Consider the following 9,684-nt stretch of genomic DNA (forward strand, 5'->3'; position numbering starts at 1 on the left):
AGTATCTTAAGTGGTCTGAAAACAGACTCTGTTGAACACATAACTCAAATTTTTTTATTTTTTTTTAATCATTTCTGAGCTTGTGGCGCCCTCTTGTGTGCAGTACAGGTAAAGTAATATTATTGCAAATATATATGTTCAATAATCCTAATGTTTTTTTTTACTACAACATAAAACCAAAACAATCAATTTGGTACAACGTACTTTTTATTGATTTTACAGATTTTGTTACACAGTGATATGTTTCTTAACTGCTTAAGAGCTTGTGTGCAAGTGCAGTCAATGTTAAATGAATTCTTACATTGTAATATAAAAGAGTACATCTTTATGAAGAAGTAAAAATATTGCAAAAATCAGTGCTTATCTTTTTTTTTTCATGGTATGCAAAAGCAAAAAGTACTGTTCGAAGAAAACTGTTGTAATATAATTCAAAATTATAAAAGGTAAAACATATTGTATATTAAACTTCAGGTACATTTATGAATAAACACTTTTTTTAAATAAAAATGTAAAAAAAAAAAAAAGAAGCACAAGAGAGATATTCTGTATGTAAGTTAAAACACTGTTCAAAAGGTTTTCAAAGCAAATAACTTGCATCAATAATGCATGGTAAGAGATATTACTGTATAATGTGAAACATTGAAAGTAAACTGTGTATTCAAATGAAAATGTACAGTAAAATTCATGATGCAGATTATTTCATTACAATCAAGTACAGTATTAACTTTTCATATGACATCAAAACAATCCAGAACGTGATAAAAGGCAACAGGTATCCCCCCCCCCCCCCCCCCCCCCCCCCCCCCCCCCCCCCCCCCCCCCCCCCCCCCCCCCCCCCCCCCCCCCCCCCCCCCCCCCCCCCCCCCCCCCCCCCCCCCCCCCCCCCCCCCCCCCCCCCCCCCCCCCCCCCCCCCCCCCCCCCCCCCCCCCCCCCCCCCCCCCCCCCCCCCCCCCCCCCCCCCCCCCCCCCCCCCCCCCCCCCCCCCCCCCCCCCCCCCCCCCCCCCCCCCCCCCCCCCCCCCCCCCCCCCCCCCCCCCCCCCCCCCCCCCCCCCCCCCTCTCTCTCTCTCTCTCTCTCTCTCTCTCTCTCTCTCTCTCTCTCTCTCTCTCTCTCTCTCTCTCTCTCTCTCTCTCTCTCTCTCTCTCTCTATTCATATTTAAATGTCAGATCGTTATAATATGGAAACGACAACTTTTTAACTTTCATTCATTATAAATGATCCTCATATGTGCTTTATGGTTAGGCAGCATGACGCATGAGCAAAAAGATCAGTTTGATTTCCAGCCTCCTGGACCTGCACTGGATATCTTTCCCTGTTTCTATTGTGAGTGTATAATAAAGGAAAAATGCCCCCCCCCAAAAAAAAAAATTCAAAAAATATTTACAATGACTTGTGAGCTACAGTACGAATGTCTATCCCAAACGTTTTCTAATTGGCTCGTTGCTTACATTTGAATGTTTTCCATCTCGTTTCACTGCAAGTAACTCAAGGATGAATAGGACTGATGGAGCCACGATGAGCTGAACACACGGTACGCTGGAAAAGGCTCCTTTTAAGTTATCAGTTCAATGTCAAGTGCGAGAGGGCCTTTCATTGAGAAACCGATGAAGAACGACACTCTGGCACAGTCTGCGTGCCCGCTAATCTGACTTCGATGCATCGGAGCAACTTCGAACTTCAGATGTGGGAAACAAGTATCTGCCAATATGCAGTTGCTCTTCACCTCGCCTGTGACCCTGCAAAGGAGCTCCTGCACCCTCTTGTGTTTCCATATTTTGCCATTTCTCCACATGGAGGCGAACATTTCCTGCCCAGCCTTGATGTGCCTTTTGAGTTCCCCATTGGGCACCAGTTGTCCATAGCCAGGCTTCTTCCCCAAGAGGAAATGGACAACGGGACTCTTGCCATTGTACACTTCTTTCATTGTTGCGTGATAAGAGGTCTTCATCATTGAGATGTACCTTCCCAGATTTCTACACTCTGTAGAGCCATACAGATGTGGCCACAACAGCAGAACTGCGATGAAGTACAGAGGTAAACTCTCATTTAATGGAATTTGCTCTTGCAGAACTTGGCCAAGGCGATCAATTAATTTTTGGTATGGGTAAAAATGTTGTGATCCCAGTTTGATACAACTCAACACAACATTGGCATAGATTAAGTTGATTCTCTCCTTTGGAGTCGAGTCATGGCCAGGTGCACAAACAAAATCATAGTGTCTGGCAATCTTCTCCATCATTTCAGGTGAGCCGTGACTCGAGAGACGATTCAGAAGCCCAGAATAGGTATCTGCTTTTTCCTTCTCTAGGAACTGTCTCATCTGGTGTAGTTTAAAACGGACGTTCAGGACTTTATTCTTCAAAAGAAATGCAGAATCTGTCTTGCAGAAAAGATCTGCATACACTCTGAAGCACCTGGAAAGCTCATTTAGGGTATGTTGCTCACGACTGTCTTTCGTTCCAAATCTGAAGCTCAGATTTACCGAAAACTTTTCAAGAAAGTCAAAGTTCCCCTTCATCGCAGATCTGAGGTGGGAAAGTAGCTCCTCGAACTGTCTTAGAATGACATAGTAAGATCTGCTTTTGTTGGGCCGTGGATCTTTTTTCTCCACATCCTGAAGTTGAACATCTCCTGAGAGAACCTGGCTCATTAGGTCATGGCGGACACCGTTGAAAGAAAATACAGGGGTCTTTCCCAGCATGTCAATGACAAGTACTCCGACCTGAATTTCTCCCAAGCACCCTGATGTATTGAAAAGGGTGTTGTCTCTTTGGATGTTTAAACGTTGATTTGACTCCTTCTTTGCGAGGCTCTGTGTCTCCTTGAATGCCTCTATTGCTGACTTAGCCAGTTTGAGAAACGTGCCCAGGTTTTGCGGACTGATCGGGTCTTCCTTGTTCTTTGCGATGGCGTTCTTTAGCTCATGCTTGATAACTTGCGCTGATGTGTCTGCAATGTAGGAGTTGTCTACTGAAAGCCCTTTTGCTTTCTCTGCCCAAAATTTTGCTTCAGGGTATTCCATCTTTTTCAGGCAATAGTACCTGGCCAGTAACTGAGTGACAATGGCATCTTTCTCAAATCTTTTTGATGCATTGTTTAGCACCATCTCTACCAGTTCAGGGGTTTCACTTTCAATGTCTTGAATGACTGGAGAGAACCGAGATTCTTCTTCTGAATGATATCTCTTAACCAAAATCTGGTGAACATCTTGCAGAAGATTGCTTTTGCCTTGTGTGCTCTCATAAAACTTGTTTGTAATCAGCAGAAGGTCGGTAATTTGAGCTTTCATCACACAGTGCGTTTCTTTAAGCTCCTTCAAACACTGCTTTGCAATGCTTGGATGGATGATTTTCACAGCTTCGTAGACCACCTCACCCTCAATTTGGCAGCTGGCAATGAAACTGGAAAATTTCCCAAAACCGTCCTCAACTTTGTTGGTTCCAAAAAATGGTTTCGGTTTCAGGTCAAGAAATTCCTCACACAGAGAGACCGAGAGACAGGCACCCTTGCCGTAAACGTTCAACAGTGCTAAAACAGCCAGCAGTTGTGCTTGTTTCTCATCCATGTTGAAGCTCTTCAGAGTGTTGCAGACTATGCGCTGGATATATTTGGACTCAAAGTTGCTCTTCAAGATCATGAAACCATAGAATGTATCAGCATTCTTGTGTGTTTTCTCGATTTCTACAAGTTTTTCCATGAACATTTTCTGTTCCATCGCAGACAGCTTATTTCCAATGAATACAGTATCTGCAATCGTTTCAGAGTCAGTCTGATCCGAGTCAGTCTGATCCGAGTCTGATCTCATGCAGTTCAGTAGGATTACCTGTGCAGACAACGACTGAATTTCTTTTCGCACACATTCTTTTTCAATGAGCCGCTGCAAGTCAAGCACCTTTTCCATATCATCACAGTCATCGATCATCAACAGAACAGGGACCTTTGGTCGCTTCTCCTCACTGTCAAAAGTTAAAAGTTTGACCACTTGATCAGCCACTTCAGCAAAATCAGCATTGCTGTTCCTGAGGACAGCACAGCGGAACCTGTCCCGGAGAGCCCATAACGTATGTTTGGCCAAAGTTGTCCCACCACATCCCGTTATGTGTTTAAGGTTGAGCAACATGCTGGCTTTCTTCATGGAGCACAAGTCTGGGATGAGTGTGTTCATGATGTAGTCAAACTGATCTCGTTTGATAAACGGTATGGAACCGGGCTGCTCCGAGAAGTAGAAATTCCACCAGGACACTTTTCCTCCTTTGTAGAACTTCTCCTCTATGGCGATTTTGTCCTCATTTCCTCCTTCACATTGATTCAAGCACAGAACGTCCAAGACATTGAGGCTGCGCTCCATTTTCTTCTCAAGAAGCACTTTGCTTCCTCCACCGCAGGGGAGGAAACGGCTGGATCTACGGTTTTTTGACCAAAGACTAAGGATCGTGCCATTGACCTCTGGAAAACTGAGCTCATATATGCATCTACCAGAGATGTTAATTCCACACCGAACATTAATCAGGTCCTTCCAGGAGGTAAATGCTTGTTCATTGTCACAGATACAAAGGATTTGATCTGTGCCTTTGAGCTCCTGCCAGAATATGCTGAAAGTTTCAACAAGGGGGTCCATCCTATCACTGACTCTGGACAGAAGTAAGAAAATGACAAGGAATCTCTTGTGCGGAAGCACATCTTTCCGACACAAGAAAGAAATCACATCTCGAACAGAGGCTCCCTTGTCCATCAACCATAGGTCATTCTCTACGGGTGCCTCACACTCAATACCTCCATTGCAGAAGACCCAGCTGGTTTTTCGAGTTAACTCCAACTTCTTTGCAATGTCTTCAACTCCTTCTGTGATTTTATACTTTGCAGGTAAATGGGCACTTACTGTACTCTGTTGGTCAAACTGATACTGTAATCCATGTTGAGCTGATTCTGGATCAAAGTCCAAAACAGCTGCTGGATTGAGCTCTACAAGAAAGTGTAGATATTCAAACTGGCTTGAATGCGATTTGTTGGTTACTATCACGAAGTGCTCAACGTTGGACTTGTCTAAAGACGAGGAGCCACCTGTTATCATGTGACTTAATCTGGAGCCTTGAGTACTCCTTTTTATCCCAGTGAGGTGCTTCTCTTCTGCTTTTTTTCGGATTTCTGATCGTTGAGCCATATTGTCAACAAAGTGCTTGTACTCTACCGAGGAATCAAGAAGGTTTTTGCTGCTACTGCCATCTCGGACAAAGAAATTCTTTGATGGTTGTGATTCAGGGACTTTAACGTTGGATTTTTTCTTCCCTTTTTTCATGCCTAAATTGTAACTGTGGTAGAAGTTTTCTTCACAGATTGTAAAGTCAGGGACGACGTCCACTTCGATCACACATTTGTCGGATGAAGTGGAGTCCTTATTGAGAACCTCAACAAATCGGGGCGGTTTGATGCACCTTTGAGCAGCCTCTTTGTTTTTATGGTCAAAATGAAAATCAATGGCAGATTTTAGTTCATTTCCAAAAGCTTCTTTGTCCTCAACAACAACCCCCAACACTTGACCGTGGATGAAACCTTCTGGCTTGTCCCCTATTCCAAAATGTATAGTGCCGTTGGTGCGGCTGTTCATGCAGGCAGCTGCAAAGCGAATAGCCTCTTTCGTGAACTTGGTTAATTTTGTTTCGTCGGTTGTATTGGTGAAACCTTTGTACTCGTGGCAGGGTTCAATCAAGTTGGAGGCACCTGATTCTGGAACATCAAGAATGTTGTTCTGAATGTATCTGAATGTATCGTGCTGTCTACAAAATGGATAAGGCTTGCTTGATTTTCCAGGCTGGTTTGTAGAACTTTTTGGCTCCTCTACCCGAAACTTCACTACCTCTTTTCTGGCATTAATGATAATTATTGCTGGTCCAAAAGTCACACCCAGATCTTTCAGGTGTGTTTCATCTAAAAGCAGAAGACTCTCACCACTGATGTCTTGCTGAAATAATTTTTCAGCAACTGTGTCATCCACTCCATTCAACGTGAGAACCCATTCTCTCACTTGATGTTTAGTCCATTCCTTGATGTCCCGTGACATATCCTCCTCCTGACAGTAAGATAAATAGTACGTTAGTTTAGCTTATTTTAAACATAGTTAGTGCACACTTAATTATTTATACATTTTACAAAGGTCCATCAAGGAGGCTGTTGCATGCAAATTGACCGCAACTCAGTAATGTGCACGAAGCATCTTCATGAGTAAGTATTCCAAGTTACGTGCTTGATCAACACCTGAGTTTGAAGTGTTTTTTTGACCACTGGTACGTTTGTATTTGCAACTTCAACATAGACCTGAAACTTAAGTGCACATAAAATTTTTGCGCAACAGAAATAATTTTGAAAGGAACAAGACGGAAGGAGCAATATCCAGCACGTAGGGGTGGCGGGGAGCAACTGCAAGAAACTTGCCTGTCTTCAACACGCTGTAAGCGAGTTCATTGTCTCCTTGGAGAACCAAAGTGCCATTGTGACACAGTTCAGGTGGTTTGCAGTGAATGTTTTCCCTTAGATGCCTCCGAACGTAACAGTATAACTCGGTGTTGACAGTCTGACCCAGGGGAAGGAATTCACAACTCGGCAAATGTCAAATAAACCCGGTTGCTCCTGACCGGATGCGCCTTCTCCGGTCTTGGACAGTGACGTTCTGCCCCTCTTGAAACGTGATTTTACATGCACAATCTGTTCAGGTCCACGTGACCTAACTTGGAATACTTACACATGAAGGTTATTGCCTCCCTCTGCTCATTGCGCATCACGCTCTCAGACCTTTTTGATCGCTCCACGTAGTCAGCATTTAAATATTAAATGTTTTTAATCATTAATTATTTCAAATGTTACGTACCTTCATATCACCTTGATCTGCCATACCAGCACTGGTTCCTTCTTCAGAAATGTAGATTACTAATGCAAATAATAATAATAATAATAATGATTCACAGAGAGCAATTAACAATAGAGGACTAGCACAGTACTGATAGCTACTGATTTCAGCGTACCTGAATTTTTTCCAGATTGTCCATGACAGCTGCATCACTTTTCACAAATCTTGACCATAAATGCTGCAAAAAACAACAACGTAAAAAATATTATTTAACAAATGACTAAACAAAATTACTGTAGGAGTAGGTCATTTCCTCACAAATGTAACATCAGTGATGACTGATGTTTCATCCTACCCAACAGGACCCTTTCTATCTGACCAAATTTGACCAAAAGTCTGGGGTTAGTTTTTTTTTTTTAAGTTGACCTCATCTGTAATTTCAGAAACACACGCGTCCCATCGCACAGTTCATGTATCCACCGCAGCACAGGGCCCCACCTTCTTAAACCTGCGGCAGTAATTCAATCATCTGAGCCTGAAGCTACGTGAGTCATGGCAAAACAGTAGCCACTACAACCATAAGGGTTAGACCATAAAACCAGATGTTTTCACCTGTACCATCCCTGCTATCTGACCCATTATTTACGCCTACACTGATTGTTATCACATGTCAGAAATCACCAAAGGGAGTGGCCCACAGGTTCTCTATTTGGCACTGGTAGAACAAAACCTGCCCCCCCCCCCCCCGGTTATGGAAAACCATCATACCACATATGTTTGGTCCTGTGCTTTTTTTTTTTTTTTCAACTCTTACACCCTAAAAATGCAGCAGAAAATATATTTTCCTCTCATTGCATTTCAATAACCTATTGTAATAAAAAAAAAATCATCCCCAGTGTCCATTAAATATAAACCTGAATTATGAAATTGATTAACAGTTAACTGATTGTCATACATCAGCAACAAACCACACACTACAACCTTTAAATCCACTTCTAATCTGCTTCTTCTTTTTAACTTCCTGTCTGTTGTCACACGATTTAAATCTCATGAAACCAGGAAGAAGAATCTGCCTGGTCATTACACAATCCCAACATACCTTTGCAAACAGAACCATCAAAATGTTTTTTTTTTTCTTCCACTGATTATGATCTGTGTCACGCATTTATTTTAAATGACTGCAGGTTTAACAGGCGTCAGGAAAAAAGTCATTTCCTGAGATCACAAATACCTTCAAAATCAAAGGCAAGAACAACAAATATAATACAACTGGGTTAAAGGACATCATCCTAAAACTGATGATATACTGTTCATCATTCAAACTTATTTTTCAGCTTGTATCACTCTCATCACATAGAATCAGGATAGAGACAATAAACACTCACCATTCCCGAACAAACTTCATTCAGACTCCCATCAGTTTGCTGTCCTCGCTGTTTAACGTCTTTTTCTTTTCTTTTTTTTCTTTTTTTAAAAGGCTTGCTGTGACACACTTTCGGTGGGAAGTAGTTTAAAGTAAAGCACGACTTCACGCGTTCGGTTGCAGCCGAGAATAAAGAAGATGGAGATAAATGCCGACTGAAGAACACGGAAGAAATTGAGCAGAAGGGCGTTCATTCCCCGAAAACGAAACCTAAGCAAAACAAAAACAAAAAAAACAAAAAAAAAGGAAGTGCGTGCGTCTGCGTGCTAGTTCACAAAAAACGATACTTACTGCAAGACTTTCCTGGAAAGTGAAGCACGCCGAATTCACTATTAGGATATCTGTTTTGATATGTGCCGTTGGACGTGCTGACAATTACCACAGAATTATTGTTATCCTAAAGAAAACCTTAAAACGTGATTTTTCTTAGAGAAGTTCTGAGCGTATTTTTTTTTTTTTTATTTCTAAGTCGCACAAATCTTATCTAAAAAAAAAAAAAAATCACGCTTAACGAGTTTTAAAGCATTCTTAAGCTGTGGTTAGTTTTTACTCTCGTCTCTCTGTGGACAGGGGCGGACTCGGGATGTCTGAGGAGCACAGGTGGCCAAATATAAGGGGCTCCTGACACCTTCAATGGGCTCCATCAGCATAGAACAGCCAGGCATGTTTGGTAAAAAAAACAACAACAACAACAGCACTTTAAAGCAGAGGTCTTCAGCAGGGGGTCCGCAGAGGTACTGTAGGGGATCGTGACATTTTTGGTTGATTAGACAATTTTTCATATTTTTTTATATATTTTTTTCCCACAAATTTAAATGTCTTTAAATACACATTAACATGAATCCAACATATTATAGCGAATTGATAAATGGAGGCAGAAGATGTTATCTTTCAGTTAGAAATGCACAGATTCAGGAGCTCTCTCAAGCTGGGCACCGGTTCACTCACAGCGCGAAACTAGCCTCGACCTGTCACTCAAACCTGAAAGTTTGCTTTTTTTTTTTTTTTTTTTTTAAAGTGGGGTTGCATAAGATATTTCCTGTTTCCATAGTCAGTGTATTACCTGCAGTTGGCACTTCCCCAGTTTGGAGAAGAAGGCAGCACAAACGCTAAGCTACGTACTGCTGTTGACCGGGACAGCAAGAAAATATATTTTAGCTAAATAAAAAAAGAGGCCCACACAATGAAATCAGTTAAAGTGATTGTTAAATTTAGAATATTTTCATTTCTTTACCTTGCCGTCAGACCGATCTCTCTCCGTTAAGGAACTGAAGCTGTTTTAGCGCTCTCTTCAAAGCTGCCAGACTCCATTGATAAAAACGGTAATTGTACCTCGCAGAACATGAGCGGCTGGTTCTACCTTGATCAGTTAGTTTGTGTTGGTGTTTTCACGTTTTTAAACACCAGCAAAGTGGGAC

General features: G+C 42.1%; 1 protein-coding gene across 1 annotated transcript; it reads right to left on the bottom strand.

The window, feature by feature from the left end:
- Positions 1–1,154: 1,154 nt before the first annotated feature.
- Positions 1,155–9,684, bottom strand: LOC138631837 (sterile alpha motif domain-containing protein 9-like). Its single transcript, XM_069717021.1, has 4 exons — positions 8,229–9,684; positions 7,019–7,081; positions 6,865–6,923; positions 1,155–6,069 (listed from the first exon to the last, which is right to left on the bottom strand). Exons 3-4 carry the CDS (start codon positions 6,886–6,888, stop codon positions 1,555–1,557), a joined length of 4,539 nt encoding a protein of 1,512 aa, XP_069573122.1. The 5' UTR covers positions 6,889–6,923; positions 7,019–7,081; positions 8,229–9,684; the 3' UTR covers positions 1,155–1,554.

This window comes from Brachyistius frenatus, unplaced genomic scaffold, assembly GCF_029030835.1.
Source record: "Brachyistius frenatus isolate BFR_SWC_R1_liver_20210118 unplaced genomic scaffold, ASM2903083v1 Contig_167, whole genome shotgun sequence".
In the NCBI taxonomy this organism is placed as follows: Eukaryota; Metazoa; Chordata; class Actinopteri; family Embiotocidae; genus Brachyistius; species Brachyistius frenatus.

Coding starts and splice junctions, on each gene's coding strand:
- LOC138631837 (XM_069717021.1), bottom strand. CDS start 6,888: ATGGCAGATCAAGGTGATATGAAG. Junction 6,070..6,864: donor CAGATCAAGGTGATATGAAG/GTACGTAACATT, acceptor TCTTACTGTCAG/GAGGAGGATATGTCACGGGA.